We start from the raw sequence: 26,660 nt of genomic DNA on the forward strand, positions 1-26,660 counted from the left end.
AAACTAATGGATTTTGGAGCAGATTAAGCTGAAGTGGTCAAATGACTCGACTTAGATTAGCATATTTTGGACACATAATCAGGAGGATTAATTCTCTGGAGAAGACTCTAATGCTAGGAAAAGTCCAGGGAAAACGTGGAAGAGTCAGACCAGCAGCCAGATGGATAGAGACCGTAATAATGAAAAGGGAAGAACCGTTAGAAAGGTTAAGGATTATGGCAGAAGACGGGACTTTCTGGAGAAAATAGAACCACAGAGTCGCTACGGATCGGAAACGACTCGGCGCTTGATGATAATATAAACTTTATTGTCGTTCCACTGGGATGACTTTGCAGACAGAAAGCAGAGGGCAGTGAGCAAAGATTCTTGACCAAATAATGAGGCAGGGCAAGGCCAGGCTCAGCTAGGGATCAATCCTCCCTTTCAGCAAAGCAGATTCCAGGACCTGGGTCGGGTCCTGGGGTCCCAAGTGGATCGTCTGCCCGGCAGCTGGCAAGGGAGAATCATTTTCCTCCGGTTGGCACCCAAGGGAGTGATGGGAATGAGCCTGGGAAAGGGAGACCCCAGGAGAGGAGGTGTTCCCTGGATAGGGGTCTCCACGGAGAGTCCGGGGTCTGGGTTACATCCCTGATCTACAGGATGTGGAGGAGAAAGGAGTAATAACGAGGGGTGAGGAGGCCGGATGGCCGTCTGGGGCCGAGAAGAGGGAGGGGGTTCAAAAAGGGCTCTCTGTCCTTGCTCCACTACCCCAGGATGCACCCAGAAGCAGTGCCAGAAGAGGGGGCGGCCTCTGGGTCCAGGGTTTACAGAGAAGCCCCGAGGAGGGCACTGAAGGGTGGGTGTAAGGGAGACGGCTGGGCTGGGGTGGTTTGGGGACAGCAAACCTAAATCCGGTGCAGCCTGGCTCCCGAGCCCTCGCCGCTGCCCCCAGTTACTGCGGCCACTGGGCTACCCTGTCCCTGCAGCGGTGGAAGAGCGGCAGCAGGGAAAGCCACAGCAGCGGAAAGGGCCGGTGAGAGGCCAGGGAAGAGACTGAGTGCACTGCACTTTCACCGGGTCTGGAGCCTGCCCTTGGGGGAGGGTGGACCGGGGGGACCCCAGCCCATTCCTTCCTCACCCCTCAGAAATGGTCCGGGGATGCACTGGAAGGGGGCCGGGCGAGGCTGGGCCCCGGCATCGGGACCTCGGGCTCCCTCCCCAAAGCAGCTATAAGAGGAGCAAAGAAGGACAGGGCCCAAATCAGAATCCCTCACCTCAAGGGGCAGATCTGAGCTGTTTTACCCCTGGAGGTGACTCAGAGCCTGGGGTACCACGAAAGGAAAGGAAGTGGCTAGAGAGGGGTCCAGAACCGTGTCACCCCAGAGCCCCGACCCAGGGCCTCGGAGGGGCAGAAGGCAGAGGCCGACCTCCAGACCTGGCCCGACTCCCTCTCCGCCGGCCCCTCACAGCCAGCCCTGGCTACTGAAGTCTCGGCGCAGCTGGTCCTCCTCAACGGGGCTCAGCGGGGCCAGCGGGGCCCGGCAGGGGCCCCCGTACAGGCCGAGCCAGTCCATGGCCTTCTTCAGCCCTGGGATCCCAAAGCGTCGGGTCACCTGTGGGGTAGAATCGTCAGAGACCGTTCCCGGTTCCCCAAGGGGACCCTGCCTGGTCCCCTCTTCCCGCAAGTCCTCACAGAGCCCGGCTGGACGCCCCCCCCAGGTCCCGGTCCAGCTCCCTTTCCCTGAAAAACTGACTCGGTGCAGGAGGGCACAGATCTGACGGCCCCAGGGGGCCAGGAGACAGAGTCAGGATGTAGTGTTTGGAGGCTGGGGTAAGACAGGAACAAATAAAAGGGGGTCACAGCTTCTTTCACTTGGACAACTAGAGTTCAGTCCTTCAATGGAGGCTGGAGAAGCAGCTGTGATCAGCACCGAAGGTATTTATTTAACTCTGGCTGTGTGCAGAGCACTGTACTTCATAACAATAATAATAATTGTATTTGTTAAGCGCTTACTATATGCCGAGCCCACCGTACTAAGCACTGGGTTGGTTACGGTCCCCGTTTCACATGGGGTTCACAGTCTTAATCCCTATTTTACAGGAGAGGTAACTGAGGCACAGAGAATAATAATAATAATGTTGGTATTTGTTAAGGGCTTACTATGTGCCGAGCACCGTTCTAAGCGCTGGGGTAGATACAGGGTGATCAGGTTGTCCCACATGAGGCTCACAGATAATCCCCATTTTACAGATGAGGTAACTGAGGCACAGAGCCGGGAGTCAAACCCATGACCTCTGACTCCGAAGCCCAGGCTCTTTCCACTGAGCCACGAGTGACTTGCCCAAGGTCACCCAGCAGAGAAGTGGCGGAGCCGGGATTAGAAGCTTCGAACTTCTGACTCCCAGGCCGGTGCTCCATCCACTACGCCACATTGCTTCTCCCAAGTGTTTGGGAGAGTACGATACAGCAGAGTTGGTAGAAACGTTCCCTGCCCACAAAAAGCTTACGGTTTAGGGAGGAAGACAGACATTACTATAAACAAATAATTTATAATATACAGTTTATAGACATGTACCTAAGTGCTGTGGGCCTGAGGGTGGGGTGAATATCAAATGCCCAAAGGTCACACATCTAAGTGCCTAGACTACACAGAAGGGAGAGGGAGCCAGGTAAAAAGAGGGTTAAATCGGAGAAGGCCACCGGGAGGAGACGGGACCTCAGTAAGGCTTCGAAGATGGAGAGGGTGGTGGTCTGGCATGTGTGGAGGGGTATTATTTTGTTCTAGCACTAAACTCATCCGTGGTCTTTCCCAGCTGAGGGGAAGTCTTGGGGAGCAACAGTGGGAAGAAACTGAAGGGCGTGGAAGCTCCCTGTGGACAAAGATCATGTCTCCCATCCATCTCATGTGTTCTCTCCCAGGCACTTAGTACAGTCCTCTGCCCACAGTAGGCATTCAAAAAATACCAGTGATTGAATTGGGGAGGTGGTCTCATTAACTCTGCGACCAATTCAGTAGTTTCCCGTTAGCTTCAACCTCATTCCCCCACCTACCTACTCCCGGTTCTCGGTCTGCACCCCTTTCCTTCATGCTACTTTCCTGGCAGAAGCAGAATCTCTCAAGAGGCAAAGATAAAGATCTGTCCTCATGTGGCTATCTCTAGGCTATGAGTGTCCGCCACGGGAGGGCAATGAGCCTCAGCAAACGGGGAGGTGGAGTTGGGTGGGGGGAGGGAGCTGGAGCCCCTGCCAACGCCCCCGTCCCCGAGCCTAGCATTCCAGCTCCCACCTCACCGTCATCCCCCACAGATAAATTCTGTCCTCTCATCCCCGGGCAGTCAGAGGAGAGGGGTGGCTGAAGGGCCAGTGCCAAGGAGTTTGTTGACCAGCGGGGCCAGCCTCTGGTCCAGGCCCCGAGGACACAGGAAGCATGTAGTCCCAGATGCTTGGGGGATGAAGTGCATGGAAACTGCTAATTATAGTGGGGGCGGAGGGGAGGGGAGCGGGGGCGGGAGGCTGGCCAGGCTGAGAAAGGAGGGGGTGGGCATTGCGGACAGGTGGGGCGGGGTGAAGCGCTGAGATCAAACCCGCATTTAAGGTGGCTGAGGCCACCGCCGGGGCTCCGGACTGAATGGCGCGGGCATTCCTGAGTGAGTGTCTGAGGCTGGTACGGGAAGACAGTGGGGGTGGGGGAAGGTGAAGCGGGCGATGGGATGACAGTAGTGTCCAGAACTGGAAAACCGAGGGCTCCTCCCCTTCCCGGGAACCCGATTCCTTGTCCCTCTCCCCCCACCGACGGCACCTAAACAAGGTTCCTAAATAGGCTGCAGGCTGCCTCGCAGACCTCCTGCAGGGCTTGGGGAAGGAAAAACGGGGAGCTTCCGCATCCGGCCCCGCCCTCCGGAATGTCCAGCAGGCGGGCAGGAATGTCCAGCAGGTGGGCAGGCAGGACGGCCTGTGCCTCAGAGGGCTGGCTCAGCCGCCCGTACAGCAGCTCTGCAATTGTTAGAGCCTATTTATAGTTCCTCCTGCCCCTGAAACCCCATCCTGGAACCCCTCTCTCCAGGTTGGGGAGGGCCACTCACCTCCCCTAAATCCAGGGCTGTGGGGGCTCTCTGCACTGGACCCAGAAGGAAGATCTGGGACCCACTGACCTACCCAACCCCCAAAACTCAGGCACACTCTAACCCCAAAGGCAGCCCCTGTGGGAATGGGCCTGGATCCGAGATCTCCTAGGAAGGGGGAGGGTTGGGGAGTCGGCGGCATCGAAAAACTCTCATCCTTCTGCCTTGCCCTGGGGGGGCCCCAAAGTCCCCAAGCCCTGGGTCACCCCCTTCTGCTCTTGCCAGTTGGTCCAATTCTGCAGCCTGGACAAGATTGGCTCAGCATGGCCCAGTGGATAGAGCATGAGCCTGGGAGTCGGAAGGACCTTGGGCACTAATCCCGGCTCCGCCACTTGTCTGCTGAGTGACGTTGGGCAAATCACTGTATTTCTCCGTGCCTCAGTTTCCTCATCTGTAAACTGGGGATTGAGGCTAGGAGGATTTGCCATTGTTTTTATGAGATGTTCTTCCCCTTGACTCTATTTATTGCCATTGTTCTCGTCTGCCCGTCTCCCCCGATTAGACCGTAAGCCCGTCAAAGGGCAGGGACTGTCTCTATCTGTTGCTGATTTGTACATTCCAAGCGCTTAGTACAGTGCTCTGCACATAGTAAGCGCTCAATAAATACTATTGAATGAACAGGGGCTGTGTCCAATCTGATTAGCTTGTATCTACCTCAGCACTTAAAACAGTGCTTGACACTTATTAAGTGCTTAAATACCATCATTATTATGATTTGGATACAATGATATGATAATTATGATATGAGATTAATAGTTAATCTCTGGGAGATCCCACCCCCTGTTCCACCTCTACACAAGACTTCCCGCCTAACTTCGGGATGGTTTCCACAGCTCAGCCTAGCCCCGAGTTAGCCCCGGTTGGAATTTCCCCAGAAGTGAACGGCTTGAATCTGGAGTTTCTTGAATCTTGAATTTCGCTGCTTCTGAAATTCCCAGAACCAAAGCTCCGGGACCAGCCGGGGCCCAGAGGACCAGACTTCCGGGGCTCTGGCCGGACACTCACCGCCATGTTGGGCTCGATGAGACGGTACTGCAGCTCCCGGGCGGCCTCCCACTGCTCCGTCAGGCAGAGCCGCTCCAGCTGGCACACCTGGGCCCCCAAGGCATTGGCCAGGGCACAGATGCCTCCCACAGCTCCTGCCACCAGACCAGAAGAAACAGCCTCAGTCAAAGCCATGACCCTTTGCCCCTCTTCCCCCGAGCCGGGTTCCCCCTCGCCCCAAGCCGACTTTACAGAATGGGAAAGCCGAGTGATCGGGAAAGTTTCTCCGTTTCCCCCTCGAACTCGTTAGAACAGATTTCCAGGGAGCAGACACATTGGGCAGGGTGGAAAGTTAAACACAGAGCGCTAAGTGAGACGTGCCCCCCTCAGGATGGCACCTGGAGAGTTTCTAGTAATAATGTTGGTATTTGTTAAGCACTTACTATGTGCAGAGCACTGTTCTAAGCGCTGGGGTAGACACAGGGGAAGCAGGTTGTCCCACATGGGGCTCACAGTCTTAATCCCCATTTTACAGATGAGGTAACTGAGGCACAGAGAAGTGAAGTGACTTGCTCACAGCTGACAAGTGGCAGAGCCAGAATTCGAACCCATGACCTCTGACTCCAAAGCCCGTGAACTACTCCAAAGCCCGTGAACTCTACCAGTCTCGGCTACGAGACAGTCAAGCAGAGGCCTGTCCATTCCATTCCTAGCTTGGGCAGTGGAAGGCAATCCGCTACAAGTCAAAACTCAGCTGTGCTGGGCAGCAGCGGCACGGGAGAGAGTCGAGGGCGGAGACTCGGGTTTAGTGTACGGAAGAAGGCCGTGGTGAACCACGTCCATATTTTGACCAAGAAAACTCTACGGATACACTGCCAGGATAGCAGATGGAGGTGGGGCCTTCTGGGACAGATGAGTCCATGGAATCGCTATGGGTTGGAAATGACTCAACGGCATAAGACAAGACACAAGAAGTGAGAATAGAGCAGTTCAAAGGGCCTTGGGTCATAGGGAAGCAAGTGAAAATCTAGCAGCAACTTGTGGAAACACCAAGATGTGGAAACACTTCTTGCTCTTCCTCTTGCTCCCTTCCTCCTCTCAAGGCTGGGTGGATCCCGCAGCCGTGTCCTTCGTTGGCATCAAGGACTGCACTGCTGTTGTCTGCTAACTCTCCCAAGCACACAGAACAGTGGTCTGCACATAATAAGTATTCAATAAATACTAATGATCAATTGATTAATTGATTGATTGCAGCCCCCAGGGAAGTGGCACCGTGGGTATGTGTCGAACTAGCTGGGGAAGGAGTCACTGACGAGTGAGAAGCAGAAGGCCTATTATCGGCTGCTCTCCCAAAATCCGCTGGCCCAGGCCCCGGAGGGGAAGCAATGGATGTCAAAAAACAAGACAAGGAAGGAAAATCGGACCCTAAAGCCGGAAACGGTGTGGGAGAGTGAACAGGGAGGGAGCTACTGGGGAAAAGGCCGGATCTTTTCCCATTCCTATTCTTGAGGGCTAAGGACGAAAAATCTGGCCTCTCCAACTGGAGAGGCTGGAACTGTAGCAGGAGCCAGCCGGTACCGGATCTGTTTAGGGAAACTGGATCCGACTTGGCCAGTGAGGGGGTAAAGTAGAAATGGGCAGCAAGGGCTGAAGGAAGCAAAACACTCTACCAGAAAAGGTTAGGTTCATAGAGGGAGCTGCAGCAGAGAGGTTGGACCGAGAAGAGAGGATGAACAGAGCTAGGAAGCCTTGGATCGGGGCTGTCCCGGCTACAGCGGGCAAGGGTCGGGGCCTTTGCTTTTAGCTCTGTGGCTCCCACCTGGGACCCTGGGAGTGAGGTCCAGGAGGGTGGCCAGCACAGCAGGAGCCAAGGTGCGGGGGGCAAGGGAAATTTACAAGGTGAGATTAGAAGAACAAAATCTGTCACCTAAACCTGAACTGTGAGGATGGACTAGGGATGTGCAGATGGGCTGGGGATGTGAAGCTTGCTGTGGGCAGGGAATGTGACTACTGTTGTATTGTTCTCTCCCAAGTGCTTAGTACAGTGCTCTGCACAAAGTAAACGCTCACTAAATACAATTGAACAAGTGAATGATGAACTGAGGGATGTAAGGACGGTCGGTCTGGAGATGTGAAGGTGGGCTGGGATTGGGAGAGGTCTTAATAATGTTGATATTTGTTACGCGCTTACTATGTGCAGAGCACTGTTCTAAGCGCTGGGGTAGATACAGGGTCATCAGGTTGTCCCACGTGAGGCTCACGGTCTTAATCCCCATTTTACAGATGAGGGAACTGAGGCCCAGAGAAGTTAAGTGACTTGCCCACAGTCACCCGGCTGACAAGTGGCAGAGTCCTCACATCTCCATCCTTTCCCTGCTTCCTCCTCCACCCCCAGTGCCTCCCGGCGCCTTGTGGCAGTCCCGGGAGAGATGGTCCCGGGCAGGAATGGTTGCCCACCTATGGCATAGCCAGCCAGCAGGAAGCCCGCCGATCCCGACAGCACCTGGAAATCCTGTTTCTTGGTTTTGTGGATGATCAAGGCAAGCCGGGTCACCTGAAAGCCCAAATACAGAGGTTGCGACGGGATCCTCTGGGCCGGCCCGCGATCCGCCCGCACAACAGGGACCGGGCCTGGAGGGCGTCTGGCCGTGGGGCTGGGGAAGTCCCATTGCCTGGGTCCTGAGAGGGAAGCCCAAGCGAGCCCCAGGCAGGTGTCTGGAGAAAGCCCCAGATCCAGGGTCTTTCCGGATCCTGATCTCTCGGGGCCGGCGTGTCTCAGGCCGGTGTGACAGGAGGGGCCGCCGTGGGCTCCGGGGGCTGACCGCGACTCACGTCCCCTCCGCTGTCCTTGAGCCCCACGATGTTGGGGTGCTGGGACAGGGTGGCCACGGCATCGACAGGCAGATCCAACCCCGTATTGGCGGGGACGCTGTACAGCACCACGGGGATTGGAGACAGGTCGGCCACCTGAGGGACACAGAGAGGAAAGCTGTAACGGGTAACAGCAAGAAAAATAATAATCGTGGCATTTGTTGAGCTTACTAAGTGCCAACTACTGTGCGGAGCACGGGCTAGGTACAAGATAGACGGACCAGACGCAGGTCCTGCCTCACACAGGGCTCACAGTCTAAGGGGAAGGGGGAACAGGTATTTCATCCTCATTTTACGGATGAGAAAACTGAGGCCCGAGGTCACACAGCAGGCAAGAGGCAGACCCAAGACTAGAACCCAGGTGTTCTGATTCCTAGGCCTCTGCTCTTTCCACCAGGCCAGACTGCATCTCTAAAGTTGTTTTTTGGTGGTGGAGATAGTAATAGTCATAACAGTAGTGTTTATCAAGCACTCACTGTGTGCAAGACACAGTACTAAACAATACATGGATGAAGTATAGACACATTCTTTTCCCCCAAGGAGCTCACACCTTCCAAAACAGGGGGAGAGGGTTGGGTCAAGGGGTTAGCAAACAGACATAATAATAACTGTGGTATCTGTTAAGCGCTTTCTACATTTCAAGCACTGTTCTCAACACTGGGGGGGATACAAATTGGGTCGGATACAGTCCTTGTCCCCTCGTGGGGCTCACAAGTCTTAAGTAGGAGGAAGTACAGCATGGCTCAGTGGATAGAGCATGGGCCTGGAAGGCAGAAGAACCTAGATTCTAATCCTGGCTCCGTCACTGGTCTGCTGCGTGACCCTGGGCAAGTCACTTCTCTGTGACTCAGTTACTTCATCTGTAAAATGGAGATTCAGAGTGTGAGCCTCATATGGGACAGGATCCGTGTCCAACCTGATTAGCTTGTATCTACCCCAGGACTTAGTACAGCGCCAGGCACATAGTAAGGGCTTAATACTGTTGTGGGCAGGGAATGTTTCTGTTTATTGTTGTATTGTACTCTCCCAAGAGCTTCGTACAGTGCTCTGCACACGGTAATCACTCAATAATTATGATTGAATGAAATTCTATTTTAAAAAGGGCACTGAATTGCCATTGTACAGGTGAGGAAACGGGCCCAGAAAAGGAAAGTGACTTATTCAAGGTCTCACGGCAGGAGCCAAGCAGGCAAGTTGCAGAGCTGGAATTATCATTCTTATTAGTAATAGTATTTGTTAAGCACTTACTATGTGCTAAGCACCGAACCAAGTGCTGGGGTAGATACAAGATAATTAGGTTCCACAAGGGGCTCACAATCTGAGTAGGAGAGAGACCATGTATTGAATCGCCATTTTGCAGATTAGGTAATTGAGGAACAGAGTAGTTAAGTGACATGCCCAACATCACACAGCAGGTATGTGTCAGAGCTGTGATTAGAATCCAGGTCCTCTGATTCCCAGCCCCGTGCTCTTGCCATTAGGCCACACTGATTTCCGTGTAAGAGGAGGCGATCAAAAATACAAAAGATAAAGACAGAGACAGACCAGGGAGGAGCGGTGAGATTCCAGGACCCCGACGACTCAGCTCCTCAGGGCTCCGGCCAACAGTCACTGATGTCCTTCCCAGCTGTGGCCACGGCAGAGACCTCCACAGCATTTGAAGAGTTGGGAAGGCCTCCTGCCGCTGCCGGCCCGGTCCTTCCGGGGATGGACCAGGGGTCGTGTCCAGGAGGCAGTGGAGTTGGGCCAAGGGCTTCCCGCTCTTCCTCCAGTTATCTGCTCGCCCACCTCCCACTCCCCCAGCCCATCCACGCCACCCGCTCCAGAAAGCTGAGTGGGAAACCCGACGGCCATTTCCTCACCATTCATTCAACTGCATTTATTGAGTGCTTACTGTGTGCCAAGCACTGTACTAAGCACTTGGGAGAGGACGATATAACAATAAACAGACTCATTCCCTGCCCACAACGAACTCGCGGTCTGTCCAAAACATGCTAATCTAAGTCGAGTCATTGGGCCTTCCAAAGACCACTTTGGCTTAATTTGCTCGAAAATCCATTCGTCTGTCTTTCGGGCAGTCCGTGGTATTCGCAAAAGCCTTCTCCAACACCGCATTTCAAAAGAATCGATGCTCTTTCTATCCTGCTTTTTCACTGTCCAGCTTTCAGATCCATACACTGTCACTGGAAACACCACAGATACGATCATTTGTATTTTTGTGGCAATTATTTAGACTGTGGGTCCGTCATTGAGCAGGGATTGTCTCTGTTGCCGAATTGTACATTCCAAGTGCTTAGTACAGTGCTCAGCACACAGTGAGCACTCAATAAATACTATTGAATGAATGGAGCCCGAGTCTTAGTGGGGCAGGAAGGTCTGTCCCGCCTGTGTCTCGGCCTCATCTCCTCTCCAAGCCCTGAGAGAAACGTGCTCACACTCACTACGCACACATAAACTACGCACACATAAACTCCCGCACACGCACATACACACACCCACCTTGGTGTAGTGGTGAATCAGGGCTGCGCTGGTCATCCTGCCGCGATAGTAGCACGGGGTCACAACCAGGGCAGCGTCGGCCCCCTCCTGGGCCATGCTGACCGTCATCTCCACGGTGGCTTGAGTGGCTGAGGGAAAAGAGGTGGCTCCCAGGAGGACGTCGGGGACGTCGCCGAGGGAGGAGGGACCTGGGCCTGACCCCATAATGGTCAGCGGCGCCCCAAGATTCCTTCTTAAGGAGTCCCCCCGCCTTACACGACGTAAGAGGAGGGGACGGTGGGTGGAGAAGGCCCTTCACAGTTCAGTTACTTGTGGGGTTGACTAATAATAACGGTACTTGTTTCGCTTATGATGTGCCAAGCACTGTTCTAAGCACTGGGTTAGATACGTTAATCAGGTTGGACACGGTCCCTGTCCCACATGGGGCTCACAGTCTTAATCCCCATTTTGTAGATGAGGTCACTGAGGCCCGAAGAAGTTAAGCGACCGGCCCAAGGTCACGCAGCAGACATGTGGCAGAGCGGGGATGGGGACCCAGGTCCTTCTGACTCCCAGGCCCATGGTCTATCCGCTAAGCCACGCTGCTAAGCACCTGCTATGTGTCAAAGTGCTGCGCTAAGCATTGGGGTAGATGCAAGATGACCAGATCGAACCTAATCCTTGACCCTAATGAGCTAAGAAGGAAGGAGAGAGCTCTGTTTGTCTCTCCATTTTATGGGCAAGGAAAAGGGTTCAGAGAGGCGAAGTGACTGGGAAGCAGCACGGCCTGGTGGAAAGCGCATGAGCCTCGGAGTCGGAAGACCTGGGTTCTAATCCTGACACTGCTTGTTGTATGACCTTCGGCAGGTCACTTCACCTTTCTGTGTCTCCGTTCTCTTGTTCTCCCTCCTACTTAGACTTAGCACCCCACCCGGGGCAGGGATCGTATCCGGCCTAATTAACTTGTGCCTACCTCTGCGCTTAGAACAGTGTTTAACACGTAGTAAGCGTTTAAAACAAATGCCATTAAAAATAAAAAGTGACTTCAATCAATGGTATTTACTGGTGTGCAGAGAACTGTGCTAAACGCTTGGGAGAGTACAATATAACAATATAAACAGACACATTCCCTGCCCACAACGAGTTTGCCCAAGGTGAGCCAGCAGGCAGAGCTGAGATTAGGGGCAAGTCACTTAACCTCCCTCTGCCTCGGTTACCTCATCTGTAAGATGGGGATCGAGACTGTGAGGCCCACATGGGACAACCTGATTACCTTGTATCTACCCCAGCGCTTAGAACAGTGCTTGGCACATAGTAAGCACTTAACAAATGCCATCATTATTATTATTATTACTAGAACCCGCCGGGTCGCCTGACTTCCCGCCCTGAACTCTGTCCAGTAGGCCATACCGCCTCTTCCTGGGAAGTGAGTTCCTTGTGCCCTTGGTGCAGAACAGTTTGGGAGTATCCGAATGAAACCTCCCCCCGCCCCCAGAGCCCAGTTGGAGCCCAGCCGAGCAGGGATGGGACGTGGACCGTCCTATAATCTGGATGTGGGGCTCTCCCAAGCACACCCCCTCCCCCTCAAAGCCCACCCCGAGAACCGCAGCTCCTCACACTCGCAGCCGGAGCCGGCCAGCAGAAGCTTGTCCCGGGGCATCGCCCGGCGCACCCGGCTCACCACCTCCAGCCTCTCGCTGCTCGTCAGGAAAGGGAACTCCCCGTTGGAACCCTGGACCACAAAGCCTGAAACACAGGAGCCCCCGCCCCAGTCAGGGCCACGTGGGCCGGCTGCACGGCCCCAACCGAGCGGCCGGTGGTCCACCCTCCCTCCGGACCAGCCCCGGGCTGGCTTAGCAGCCTTGTCTCTCCGGGCTGTCCCCGACAACGGCTCGGGGCACAGTCACCGGGAGGATCCCCCTGGCTCCAGTTCCTGCTTGTCCAGGGCCTCGGTCACTCAAGCTCCCCCGCACCACCAACTCGCGGCCGGCCACCTCGTGGACCCAGGCATCCGGAGAGCAGCGGGGGCGGTCAGCCACATCTGGTTTAGCTCCCAGGTGACGTCTGCTGGTGGCAAGACCGGGCCTGGTCTTGTTCCAGAGCAGGTGTCCACCTCCAAGGGTTGGGGGAGTTAGGGGAGGTCAGGACCGGCCAGTGGGCAAAGCAAACGGGGGTTGGCTAAGCAAATGGGCAGAACAAACCCAGGTCTAACCCCGGCGGTCCTCACCTGTCTCCCTCAGGCGGGGAAGTCGGGCTCAGAGATGGCGCATTAAAGCCTAATAATAATAATGGCATTTGTTAAGCCCTTACTATGTGCCAAGCACTGTTCTAAGCAGTGAAGGGGGGATACAAGGTAATCAGGTTGCCCCACATGGGGCTCACAGTCTTAAACTCCATTTTACAGATGAGGTAACTGAGACACAGAGAAGTTAAGTGACTTGCCCAAAGTCACACAGCTGATAAGTGGCCGAGCCAGGATTATAACCCATGACCTCCCAAGCCCGTGCTCTCTCCACTGGGCCAGGGCCAGCTGGGCAAGACACTGGAGCCTGGCTCTTTGTGGGGTTCCTTGCGGGGAGGCTGGCCAACCTGCAGCCAGGAGGCAGCAAGCAGATGGGGAGTTGCAGGGGGCACAGAAAAGATGGCCCTGGGCAGAGTTGGGGGTGATAAAGGAGGCCTGGGAGAAAGGAGAAACCTCCAGCTGCAGGAGCAGGTGTGGGGAAGAACAAAGAGGAGAGAGAAGCAGGACACAGATAGCAAAAGAGGAGTGGCAGAGCCCCAGGGAGGAGAGAGTGGATGGTGTGAATGCGGCTTCTGTTGTCACCAGGCACCTGCTCGCTCTCCTTTTCTGGGGAATCACTTTGTCCCCCTTACAGCCCCAGAACAGCCCCCAGTCTCTTCTCTCCCAAAGGCCCCTGGCTGTGGGCCCCCCCACCCCCCGGCCTGCCTGGAGAAGCCAAGACCAGAGAGCCGGGGCCATTCTGCAGGGCAGTGCGTGAAGAAGCACTGTCTGGACGACTTAGGGAAGGGAGCTTCGGCAGGTGAGGGCGTCAAACGGTGGCACTAGCTAGGCCCAGAGTTAAGGAGGCAAACTGGCCGCAAAATGCAGCGACCACCCAGACTTGCTGTAGTACCGAGTGAGAGTTCCCACCCCAGGGGGACGTTGGCTCCTGTTTCTGCTCCCCAGACTGTCCCTGGGCCCCTCGGGAGCCTGCGTGGTGGGGGAGAGGCTGGAGGGAGGACACAGAATAAAACCTTGGTTTCAGCTCAATAAACAGCATCATCATCACTGTATTTACTCGCTTATTTGCCCCACTTTGTTGCATAATTTTTGCAACTCCAAATCAGGGGGAGGGTTGTTGCATTGGGAATTGAGCAGAGAAATGAAGGGAGCAGGAGGAAAATGGAGATGAGAAGGAAGAGAAAGATAAGCGGACACTAACTAGATACTACTTCTCTGACTCTCTTAAGAGCGGCATACTATAGCTATTCAATGAATTATGGTAACCTGCCCTCCCTTCTCTTTCTCCCTGGGACGCTTTTAAAGAAGCAACTCCCTTCCCCCTGCTCGAGCCCATCGGCTGCCTTATCTCCTCCTGATCCTTCTCCTCTTCTTACGCCAATGCGATCGCCACTGCTTACAATTACCAATACGTGTTTTTTCTCCTCAAAAACAGGGGGCAGGGGATTATGCAGTGGAGGGAATTATGTGAGTAAATACGGTATGATTATCTCTAACTTGGGTGCTCCACCCATGGCTCGCCAACTTTGTCCGAGGCAGGAACCAAGGCTGCCCTCTCCCGCCGGGCAGGGGCCAGGGGAACCCTACTAATAATAACAATAATGATGGTATTTGTTAAGCGCTTACTATAAGCCAAGCACTGTTTTAAGCGCTGAAGAAGATACAAGGTGATCGGGTTGTCCCAGGTGGGGGTCACAGTCTTAATCCTCATTTTCTAGATGAGGTAACTGAGGCACAGTAAAGTCACTTGCCCAAAGTCACACAGCTAAGTGGCGGAGTTGGGATTAGAACCCACAACCTCTGACTCCCAAGCCCATGCTCTTTCCACTTCCTCTGTGATCACTTCCTCTCTTTCTACTAGCAGGCCCAGCCAGGATGAAGCCCCTGACCCAGTAATAATAATAATAATAAAATAATCATTTTGGTATTTAAGTGCTATGTGCCAGGCGCTGTACTAAGCACTGGGGTAGATACAAGCTAATCAGGTTGGACACAGTCCCTGTTCCACTTGGGGTTCACACTCTTAATCCCCATTTTACAGATGAGGTAACCGAGGCCCAGAGAAGTTAAGTGATTTGCCCAAGGTCACACAGCAGACACGAGGCAGAGCCGGGATCAGAACCCAGGTCCTCCTGACTCCCAAGCCGGTGCTCTATCCTCTAGGCCACACGGCTTCTCTGTGGAAATGCAGAAAAGGAAACTTCCCCACCCAGACTTCAGTCGCTCGAGGAAGCCCACCCCTTCTCTCCGGCTGCCACAGAGTCTTCAGACCAAACCAGACCTGACTACCGGCATTTTATTGGCCCCCTCCCAGTCACTTCATTTCACCCTCGTCCCACGGCTTCCGCCTGGGTCTCTGCGTTCGTTGTTGCGCATCTCGGGGGATGCCCTGACTCTCCACTCCACTTCCGAGAGACCGGCTCGCCATTTTCATCCACCGAGGCCACGCGTCAGTCTCGCACGGCCAGCCCTCCCTCTTCTCCATAGGCCCCGTTTCCCGGATCAGACCACTTTCCCGGCACGGTTCACGGTCGATCCCACCACGGGCTTGGGGCCCAAGGGTTCCATTAGACGAGCCGGGGTTGACGTCTCTTTGGCCCCGGAGGGCGTCCGGAGAGAAACGCCCGGGAACTCCCTTGGGCCTGGAGAGAGGGAATAGCGGGAGGATGAGGCAGACCGCCGGGAGCGGAGCCGGGTTGGCCGCGCCGGGAGGAGGCCGGTGGGGGATGTGAGGGAACGACTAGACCGAGCCGTGGTGTCCCGGCCCACGGTGGACGACGCATTTGTTCCCGGCCACGGTGCCGCCTCGCTGCTCCAGAAAATTTCCCTTCAGCTTTAGCTCCACCCCCTCCAGGGCGTCAAGTTCCTCCTTCTTGATGTCGGCGGCCTCCACGTGGCCGGAGTACTGGTACGACGAGGCCCGCTGCATCATGACCTCAGCCAGGTGCTGGCCCTTGGTGTCTAGCTCCTGGGTGCAGGCGGCCACCACCGCCCACGCCTCCTCCGCCGCCGGCTTCCCCACCTCGGATCCCCTGGGCCCAGAGGGGCTGGAGACGTACGATTCCCTGCGCAACGTGGCGCTCTCCCCTCGCCTGCTGGTGTACGATGCCACGTGGACGGTGGTGTTCATCCCCTTGGGCGCCCCGGCTCTGTCCCTCTCCCCGGGCCTGAGGGCCCCCGCCTCCCCGCTCTCCTGGAAGCCCTTAAACAACCTCTCGTCGGAAATGCGGCTGAAGTGGGATTTGATCCAGGGGTCGGTCTTCTTCTCCGGGGGGGAGGAGGCGGGGCCGGCCTGCGCCGCCTTGCCGCCCTTCTGTCTCTTCTTCCTCCGCCGGTACCAGAGGTAGAGGCCGCCCGCCCCCAGCAGCAGGGCCACCCCCAGCACCAGCCGGCATGATGGCTGGGAGAGTGGCTCGAGCCTGGCCAGCAGCCCGGGCCAGTCCGGCTGAGCTGGGCACGCGTCGGGGTCAGTGAGCCGGGCCAGCCTGGCTCATGCTGGAAGGACAGCCCCCGCGGGAAGGAGGTGACGTCTGGGGGCGGGGGGCCGGCACCCTGCTGGCCTCCTCCCTTCCTAGGAGGAGCCTCTGCCTCAGCAATAAGCCCCATTGTGAGGGAGACAGATGGGAGGGACCGAGGGGTCACCAAGCTCAGCTGACCGTCGCCACCCCACTCCCCCACCGACCACTATGAGACCTCGAACTCAGCACCCTCGGAGGTCTCTCCCCCTACCTCCTGCCGGCACCGGTAACAGTTGCCATGTTCACCAAGTGTTTTACTCTGTGCGTGGCACCTGGCTGAGCACTGAGGCAGACCCCCTAGACGGTCAGCTCCTTGTGGGCGGGAAATGTGACTGTTTATTGTTGTATTGTATTCTCCCAAGCGCTTAGTACAGTGCTCTGCACACAGTAAACGCACACACTAAGTATGATTAAATAAATACAATTAACCAGGGGACTTGCTCTGCTCTCCCCCCTCCCCCGGGCACCAGACGTCCTCGGTGACCCTGACAGCGGAAGCCGTAATCCATCTGCGGTTCCAGCTGAACCTTTGGGGATGGCTGGGGCTCAGTTTCCCCAGCTACAGTGCGGCTGAGGAAGCTAATTCTGCATCAGAGTGGGGTTGGCGCAGAGGGCATTTTCTGAGCGTCACACTGGATACTCATTTGCCAATCGAGTCAACTTCCAGCTGGAGGGAAGGAGTGGAAGGAGCAATATTAAATAGGAGATAACTTGGAACCAGACTGATTCTAGGATCTGGAGTGGGCTGCTGGTGCCATGGCAACAGAGAAAGTGGGATAATCATAATAATAATAATGTTGGTATTTGTTAAGTGCTTACTATGTGCTGACAGTCAGGCTTCCACACTTGCAAACATTCATAGTAAGCCACTCATAGTAACAGAACGTAGTAATAGTGGAAGTCAGTAAGAATGGCATGTGTTAAGTGTTTACTCTCAGTACTGTGCTCGTCCGCTCATTTGTATATATTTTTATTACCCTATTTATTTTGTTAATGAGATGTACATCCCCTTGATTCTATTTATTGCTATTGTTTTTGTCTGTCTGTCTCCCCCGATTAGACTGTAAGCCCATCAGTGGGCAGGGACTGTCTCTATCTGTTGCTGAATTGTACATCCCAAGCGCTTAGTGCAGTGCTCTGCACATAGTAAGCGCTCATTAAATACTATTGAATGAATGAATACTACGTATCAAGCACTGTACTAAACCCTGGGGTAGATTCAAGATAATCAGGTCCCACCTGGGGCTCAGAGTCTAAGCAGGAGGGAGCACGGTATCAAATCCCCCTTTTGCAGATGAGGGAACTGAGGCCCAGAGAAGGGAATTATTATTAATTATTATGGTATTTGTTAAGTGCTTACCATGTGCCAAGCACTGTTCTAAGCGCTGGGGTAGATCCAGGGTAATGAGGTTGTCCCACGTGGGGCTCACACTTTTCCTCCCCATCTCCCCATCTCATCCAAGTGAAGAGACTTGCCCAATGTCACACAGCAGACAAGTGGCCGAGGTGGGATTAGAACCCACGTCCTCTGACTCCCAAGCCCAGGCTCTTTCCACTGAGCCACACTGCTTCTCATGTGAAGTGAACTGCCCAAGGTGAAACAGCAGGTAAGTGGCAGAGCTGGAATCAGAACCTAGGGCCCCTGACTCCCAGGCCCGTGCTCTTTCCACTAGGCTACACTGCTTCTTAGTGATAGTAGTAATATTTACTGTGTGCCCACTCGATGTGGGACACTGTACTAGGCGCTTGGGAACTAAAGAATAACAAAGCGACATATTCCCTGCCTTCAAGGAGCTTACACTCTAACAGTGGAGACGGACAGAAAAATGTTGTCAACTAGAGAGATCAAAAATAAATTAATCAAATGCTCACATATACCAGAGTGCATGGCTTAATGGAAAAAGCCCGGGCTTGGGAGTCAGAGGTCATGGGTTCGAATCCCGGCTCCGCCACCTATCAACTGTGTGACTTTGGGAAAGCCACTTCACTTCTCTGTGCCTCAGTTCCCTCATCTGTAAAATGGAGATTAAGGCTGTGAGCCTCAAGTGGGACAACCTGATCACCTTGTATCCCCCCCACCCCCAGCACTTAGAACAGTGCTTTGTACATAGTAAGCGTTTAACAAATACCAGCATTATTTTTAAGATGGAGATACAGTGAGCAGATTGGTCTTAGAGGAACAAAACGTGCAGGCTGGGTTATAGTAGGAAATCACTGAGGCCATTATTATTATATTATTATAAGGAGGACATATGTTCATTAGTGGTAGCTCATCAGGAACTGAGTGGCTGGCCCACAGAGGCTGGGAATCCGTCGTGGAATGTAGTTGAGGTCACAATCGTTGGGAATGGAAAGGCTCAGGCCAGGGTGGCCCCTGAGCGAGTGGGGGTGGACCCCGGGGGACGCGGGACCCTGCTGATGCTGGCCATCGGCCCCATCAGAGTAGCCAGAATGGCCAGAGGGGCCCCAGGACGTGACCAATGGCGCCTTAGTTCCGAGACTGTAGCCGCTTCCTCCTCGGGCAGGTTTGAGTTCCTCCTGTGTGCGATGCTAGAGGAATCCACTACCTTAAATGCTCTTTGCCGGCAGGCGTCCTGTAGTGGATGCTTTCTGATTTAACCCACTGGGGCCACCTAAGGCTGAGACTCTGTGCCCCGGGCCTGGAGGGGCCTTAATGGGCAGGGAATACGTCTGTTGTCCTCTCCCAAGCGTCTGTTGTCCTCTCCCAAGCGCTTCATACAGTGCTCTGCACACAGTAAGCACTCAATAAATACAACTGAATGAGTGAATGACTGCCTTCCAGAAGAGAAGTCTCTTCCACCTCCACTTGGGGCTCAGAGCCAGAGTAGTGTTATGGTAATTAGAAAGCGCCTCCGGGGTGCAGATCACTGTACCAAGTGCTCGGAAATAGTATAGAGGAAGGAATTAGCTCTGGTCCCTGTCTGCGGGAATCTCAGAGTCTGATCGGAAGCAAGTGCAACCTCTGGGAAAGGCCCTGCTTCTAGTTTCCCAACCAGGCCGTCTCTTCCAAAGAGGCTCTATCTGAGTTGTCTGTCTCTCCCGTTTAGACCGTGAGCCCGTCGTTGGGCGGGGATTGTCTCTATCTGTTGCCCAATTGTCCATTCCAAGCTCTTAGTACAGTGCTCTGCACATAGGAAGCGCTCAATAAAAACGATTCAACGAATGAATCAATGAATTGGCCAGCACTGGCAGGCCAGGGGGCAGCAGGCCCCCTCCTTCCCAAGGGGCAGCTCTGGAGACAAGTTTCAGGGAGAAGGAACCCCAAGAACCCCCCCACCCCACCCCGCAGACATTGCCCCAGAAATGCACTTGCTTCTCTGCAACCTCTTCAAGGACGAAGCTCTTGAAACCAACTAGAGCTGGACACTTGGTAATAACAATAATGTTGGTATTTGTTAAGTGCTTACTATGTGCCAAGCACTGTTCTAAGCACTGGGGTGGATACAGGGTCAACAGGTTGTCCCACGTGAGGTTCACAGACTGAATGCCCATTTTACAGGTGAGATAACTGAGGCACTGAGGAGTGAACTGACTTGCACAAAGTCACACAGCTGAAAGGTGGCGGAGCCCGGATTAGAACCCATGACCTCTGACTCCTAAACCCGGGCTCTTTCCACTGAGCCACGCTGCACTTCAGCCCAACCCCTTCCCCAGCCTCATCCAGGGTTTTCTTAAAGAGCCGGGGGCGACCGGTGGAAGGGTGCTGTATGTATGTGGGTGGGCATTGGTTTAGACACACATGTTTAGTGCAGTGCTCTGCACACAGTAAGCACTCAATAAATACAACTGACTGATTGATTCTTTTCTTTCCTTCCTTCCTTTCTTTTTTCTTTCATTCATTCAATCGTATTTATTGAGCGCTTACTATGTGCAGACCACTGTCCTAAATGCTTGGAATGGACAATTTGGCAACAGATAGAGACATTCCCTGCCCAACGACGGGCTCACGGTCTACACGGGGGAGACAGGCAACAAAACCAAACGAAACAAGTAGTCTGGCGTCGATATCATCAAGATAAATAGAATCATAGATATAGACACATCATTAACAAAAGAAATACGGTAATAAATAGTATATGCAAATATGCACAAGTACTGTGGGGAGGGGAAGGGGGGAGAGCAGAGGGAGGGAGGAGGGGGAATGGGGAGGGGAGGAGGAGCAGATGGAAAGGGAGGGCTCAGTGTGGGAAGGCCTCCTGGAGGAGGTGAGCTCTCAGTAGGGCTTTGAAGGGGGAAGAGAGTAAGTTTGGCGGAGGTGAGGAGGGAGGGCATTCCAGGACCGCGGGAGGACGTGGGCCAGGGGTCGACGGCGGGATAGGCGAGAACGGGGGACGGTGAGGAGGTGGGTGGCAGAGAAGCGGAGTATACGGGGTGGGCTGGAGAAGGGGAGAAGGGAAGTGAGGTAGGAGGGGGCTATTTTTTTTCCTCTCTCCCCCCACCCTCATGTCTTTGTGACCACAAGGTATTCTGGGACAGGCACTGGGAGCCAATCAAGGGAAGAACTGCTGAACATAGAATACAAAAAATATTAGGAGCCCAAAAAATAGCCTCCTAATCTTAGACTCCTCTCTAGTTGTCCCTTTGCAACTTGGGGATGGGGTGATGGGAAGGATGAGAGGGACCCCTGGCTTCCAGGGATACTGTAGAATTTCTGGGGGCCCTGGGGTTCTGGGGGCCTGGACCTGTGAATACGGTGTAGACAATTAGCATAAGGTAAAGCATATTACCCTATTTATTTGGTTGATGAGTTGTACAGCTCATTACGGTAATTTGAACCCATAACGGTCAGGGGTTCAAATCCCGCTCAGCCGCTTGTCAGCTGTGTGACTTTGGGCAAGTCACTTAACTTCTCTGTGCCTCAGTTACCTCATCTGTAAAATGGAGGTTAAGACTGAGCCCTGTGTGGGACAACCTGATCCCCTTGTATCATCTCCAGCGCTTAGAACAGTGCTTTGTACATAGTAAGCACTTAACAAATGCCATCATTATTATTATTATCTCCATGATTCTATTTATCTTGATGATGTTGTTTTGTTTTGTTCTGTTTTGCTTTGCTGTCTGTCTCCCCCGTTTAGACTGTGAGCCCATCATTGGGCAAGGACTGTATCTGTTGCTGAATTGTCCATTCCAAGTGCTTAGTAGTCATTCATTCATTCATTCAATAGTATTTATTGAGCGCTTACTATGTGCAGAGCACTGTACTAAGCGCTTGGGATGAACAAGTCGGCAACAGATAGAGACGGTCCCTGCCGTTTGACGGGCTTACGGTCTAATCGGGGGAGACGGACAGACAAGAACGATGGCAATAAATTGAGTCAAGGGGAAGAACCTCTCGTAAAAACAATGGCAACTAAATAGAATCGAGGCGATGTACAATTCATTAACAAAATAAATAGGGTAATGGACATATATATAGTTGAGCGGACGAGTACAGTGCTGTGGGGATGGGAAGGGAGAGGTGGAGGAGCAGAGGGAAAAGGGGAAAAAGAGGGTTTAGCTGCGGAGAGGTGAAGGGGGGTGGCAGAGGGAGTAGAGGGAGAAGAGGAGCTCAGTCTGGGAAGGCCTCTTGGAGGAGGTGAGTTTTAGTACAGTGCTCTGCACATGGTAAGCGCTCAATAAATACTATTGAAGGAATAAAGCATGTGTTCCGGTGTTAATAGGGAAAGGCTGACTGCCTCCAGGCCTTGATTTATGGTAGCTGTTAAGCGCTTACTATGTGTCAAGCCCCATCCTAAGCACTGGGGTCAGCTTATCAGATAGGACATAGTCCCTGTCCCACATGGGGCTCACAGTAGGAGGGAGTAGAATAATAATAATAATAATAATAATGTAGATATTTGTTAAGCGCTTACTTTAAGCGCTGGGGTAGATACAAGGTAATCAGGTTGTCCTACATGAGTCTCACAGTCTTCATCCCCATTTTACAGATGAGGTCACTGAGGCACAGAGAAGTGAAGTGACTTGCCCACAGTCACACAGCTAAGTGGCAGAGGTGGGATTCGAACCCATGACCTCTGACTCCCAAGCCCGGGCTCTTTCCACTGAGCCACGCTGCTTGCAGCTGGGGTACTTCCTAAGCCAACGGAGAGTGGAAAGCACGCCTGCTGCTCATTCTCGTGCTCTGCTCTGCCATGTGCGTAACTTCTGAGAGCAAAGTCCACCCTGAACACCCTGGTGTCCTTGACCAAGCGCTTGGGCCTCCCCTCCCCCCTCCATCCGGGAGTCTCTCTGCTCCTATCCTGTGGGGCATTGCCTGCTTTGCCCGACGGCAAGGAGATAATAATAATAATTATAGTATCTGTTGAGCGCTCACTACGTGCAAAGTACTGTTCTAAGCGCTGGAGGGGGTACAAGGTGATCAGGTTGTCTCACATGGGGCTCACAGTCTTCATCCCCCTATACAGATGAGGTAACCGAGGCCCAGAGAAGTTAAGTGACTTGTCCAAGGTCACACAGCAGTTAAGTGGTGGAGCCGGGATTAGAACCCACGCCTTCTGACTCCCGAGCCCGGGCTCTTGTCACTAGGCCACGCTGCTTCTCAGACCAGGGTGGACTGCAGGCCCTCCTTTTCCCCAGATCCAGACTCTCCTCTCCCGTCAACCTTCCCCAAAGGCTCCCTGGCTCTTTGAGCCCAGAGAAGGACAGCCAGGACACTCTCCCAGCACGGGCTGGACGAGGGCTAGGGGGGAAAGGGCAGTGGCAGATGGCAGGGTCTTCACCCGAGGCACGTGCCCACGCAACCTCAGGGAGGGGCCCGCTCAACAACTGATTACCCTATTTATCATCATCCTATTTATTTTGTTAATGAGATGTACATCACCCTGATTCTATTTATTTGTTATTGTTTTAATGAGATGTTCTTCCCCTCGATTCTATTTATTGCCGTTGTTCTTGTCTGTCCGTCTCCCCCGATTAGACTGTAAGCCCGTCAAAGGGCAGGGACTGTATCTGTTACCGATTTGTCCATTCCAAGCGCTTAGTACAGTGCTCTGCACATAGTAAGCGCTCAATAAATACTATTCAATGAATGAATGAACTGATGCACGCGTGGCCTAGTGGATAGAGCACGGGCCTGGGAGTCAGAAGGACCTGGATTCTTAACCCGGCTTCGCCACTTGTGTATGCTGGGTGACCATGGGCAAGTTACTTCACTTTTCTGGGCCTCAGTCCCCTCATGTGTAAAACGGGGATGGAGATTGTGAGCCCCAAGTGGAACAGGGACTGTGTCCAATCTAATTTACTTGTACCTACCCCGGCGCTTAGTACAGTGTCTGGCACATAGTAAGCACTTAACAAATGCCAGTTATTATTATTACCCTATCTATTTTGTTAATGAGGTGTACATCCCCTTGATTCTATTTATTGTGATTATGTTGTCTCGTTTTTGTCCATCTGTCTCCCCCGATTAGACTGAGCCCGTCAATGGGCAGGGATTTTCTCTGTTGCCAAATTGTACATTCCAAGCGCTTAGTACAGTGCTCTGCACATAGTAAGCGCTCAATAAATACATTTGAATGATTGAATGAATGAATTATGGACCTGAACCACCCCGAAATTCAATTTTCCAGCTGTAAGGAGCTCAGATTGAGGGCCGCTGACGGCCGTCCCTGGGCTACCAGTGGCCCCGTGCTGAGTGACAGCCGGAGAGGCTACAGACAGAGGGACACGGGGACCGGCCAACGCGACCCCATCATTCAATAGTATTTATTGAGCGCTTACTATGTGCAGAGCACTGAACTAAGCGCTTGGAATGGATAATTCGGCAACAGATAGAGACAATCCCTGTCCACTGACGGGCTTACAGTCTAATCGACTGTAGCATCAGCGCAGCTGGGCCACAGTTTGTGCAAAGTTGACCTGGGGGGGAGGGCTCCTCGGGGATATGTACCCCAGGGACCACCCTAGTCTTAAGAATCCCCTCAAGGGGACGTCCCTTGAGATACCGCCGGGCGCTACGATACCCTCAGAGGGCACCGAGTAACGGCGGCCACAAAGAGATGCCGGAGGCGGCGCAGAGGCCGAGGACGCGGAGTTTCCCAGGAGGGTGAGGGGGAGTCGGAGGAGGACCGGGGAGAGAGGAAGAAGCCAGGAGGTCTCTCGAAGTCCGCAGGCAGAGGGAGGCTCGGGCCTGGGAGGTCACGGGTGATGGCCACGGGGCAGGAGGGGTGATCAGGGACCCCCAGTTCATCGAAGGCCAACAGCGGAAAACCGTTCAGGAGCGGGAAGTGTTCCGTGTCCCGGGGTCCTACGTTCTTTCCCGAGGAACTTCTCTCTTCCCCAACGACCCCCCGGGAAAGCCATCCCTGCCCACCCGTTCCCGGAGATGCGGCCCGGAGGCCGCGGGCTGCGCCCCCCGTAACCCCTCGGCCCGGCCTCACCTCGGAAAGGGACGGTGCTCAGCTTGTGTAGGTTTTCTTCCAGCCGGCCGTAGTCCACCTCGGCGGTGGCCTTGAACGGAGTGGTCACCGGGGGGTAGATGCCCGCGATGTCCAGCTTCTTCCCCCCGACTGCCGCCCGGCCCACCGCTCCCCGGGGGGCACCCCCGCCGAGCCCCCGCGCCCCCAGCCTCACAGCGGACCAGGCTCCGGGGGCCAACATCTTTCCGTTGGGGAGAGGCCGAGGCTCGGCTGGTCTCTGCCCCGGGGGTTGGCGGGGGGGCCCTCCGTTGCCGTTAATGATCAATGGGCCTGGTTAAAGATTTTCTGGTGTCCCCCCCGCCCCCGGGCCCCGGCCCCCTCGGCCCCCAGAGGACCTTCGGCTGCGGTGGAGGGGCTGAGGGGCCGGCGAGCACCCCCCCCGCCCGGGCACCCCGCTACCAGGGGGCCAGAGGATGGGCTTCTGGGGGGAGCCCCTGGACCTTCGCCCCTCCCACACACCCCTCCTACACACCCCACCTACACACCCCTCCTACATACACCAGCTACACACCCCTCCTTCACAGCCCACCTAGACACTCCTCCTACACAGCCTGCCTACACACCGCTCCTACACACCCTGCCTACACACCCTGCCTACACACCCCTCCTACACCCCCTGCCTACACAGCCCACCTACATACACCAGCTAAACACCCTGCCTACACACCGCTCCTAGACACCCTGCCTACACACCCCTCCTACACCCCCTGCCTACACAGCCCACCTACATACACCAGCTACACACCCCTCCTACATAGCCAGCCCACCTACCCACCCCTCCTCCACAACTCACCTACCCAGTCCACCTACACACCTCTCCTACACAGCCCACCTAGACACCCCTCCTTCACACCCCTCCTAGACACCCTACCTACACACCTCACCTACCCACCCCTGCTACACTCCCCATCTATACACCCCTCCTACACAGCCCACCTACACACCCCTTCCACAAGGCCCACCTATACACCCCTCTTACACACCCTGCCTACACACCCCACCTATACCCAACCCACCTACACACCCTGCCTATACACCCCAGCTACACATCTCTCCTACACAGCCCAGCTACACCCCCCTCCTCCACAACCCACCACCTTCACTGCAAACGGAGCGTTCACGGGGTTGGAAGCAAGGCCTCGGCGCGGAAGGGGCAGGGCGTCCCCGGGAAGCCCCGCCCCCAGCCCCTTCCTTTTCCACTCCTCCTCCTCCACCAACAGTAATCATCATAATGGCTATTATTATGGTATTTGTCAAGCGCTTACTATATGCCATACACTGTTCTAAACGCTGGGTCAGATACCACCTAATCAGTCCCTGTCCCACGTGGGGCTCACCGTCCTCATCTCCCTTTTACAGAGGAGATAACTGAGGCCCAGAGAAGTGAAGTGACTTGCCCAAGGCCACCCAGCAGACCGTGGCGGAGTCGGGATTAGAACCCACGACCTTCTGACTCCCAGGCCCGAGGTCTATCCACCGCACCATTCTGCTTCTACACTAGGGAAGCAGGAGGAAAGGGAGCTCTGCCATTTGCCTGTTGTGTGACCTTGAGCAAGTCACTTGACTTCTCTGGGCCTCGGTTACCTCATCTGGAAAATGGGGATTGAGACTGAGAGCCCCACGTGGGACAGGGACTGTGTCCAACCCGCTTTGCGTGCATCCACCCCAGCGCTTAGTACAGTGCCTGGAACATATCGTGTGGCTCAGTGAAAAGAGCCCGGGCTTAGGAGTCAGAGGTCATGGGTTCTAATCCCGACTCTGCCACCTATCAGCTGAGTGACTTTGGGCAAGTCACTTCACTTCTCTGGACCTCAGTGACCTCATCTGAAAAATGGGGATGAAGACTGTGAGCCCCACAGGGGACAATCTGATGACCCTGTATCTCCTCCAGCGCTTAGAACAGTGCTTAGCACATAGTAAGCACTTAACAAATACCAACATTATTGTTATTATTATTAGGCACTTAACAAACACCACAGTTACTATTATTATGATTATTATTCTGCAACCATCCTCAGCCCCGTCCTG

The 26,660-nt window shown here is 54.3% G+C and overlaps 2 protein-coding genes across 3 annotated transcripts; both read right to left on the bottom strand.

Moving 5' to 3' along the window:
• Positions 1-286: 286 nt before the first annotated feature.
• HOGA1 (4-hydroxy-2-oxoglutarate aldolase 1) lies at positions 287-24,922 on the bottom strand. Of its 2 annotated transcripts, XM_029060799.1 has the most exons (7): positions 24,594-24,918; positions 12,052-12,180; positions 10,456-10,583; positions 7,918-8,052; positions 7,543-7,639; positions 5,107-5,240; positions 287-1,592 (listed from the first exon to the last, which is right to left on the bottom strand). In XM_029060799.1, exons 1-7 carry the CDS (start codon positions 24,811-24,813, stop codon positions 1,443-1,445), a joined length of 993 nt encoding a protein of 330 aa, XP_028916632.1. In that variant the 5' UTR covers positions 24,814-24,918; the 3' UTR covers positions 287-1,442. The 2 variants fall into 2 exon arrangements, with proteins under 2 accessions (XP_028916632.1, XP_028916633.1); XM_029060800.2 differs by lacking the exon at positions 12,052-12,180 and having other exon boundaries at positions 24,594-24,922.
• Positions 14,955-16,258, bottom strand: C3H10orf62 (chromosome 3 C10orf62 homolog). The gene has a single exon (XM_007665903.4). It carries the CDS (start codon positions 15,804-15,806, stop codon positions 15,417-15,419), a length of 390 nt encoding a protein of 129 aa, XP_007664093.2. The 5' UTR covers positions 15,807-16,258; the 3' UTR covers positions 14,955-15,416.
• Positions 24,923-26,660: the final 1,738 nt, after the last annotated feature.

This window comes from Ornithorhynchus anatinus, chromosome 3, assembly GCF_004115215.2.
Source record: "Ornithorhynchus anatinus isolate Pmale09 chromosome 3, mOrnAna1.pri.v4, whole genome shotgun sequence".
NCBI classification, from domain to species: Eukaryota; Metazoa; Chordata; class Mammalia; order Monotremata; family Ornithorhynchidae; genus Ornithorhynchus; species Ornithorhynchus anatinus.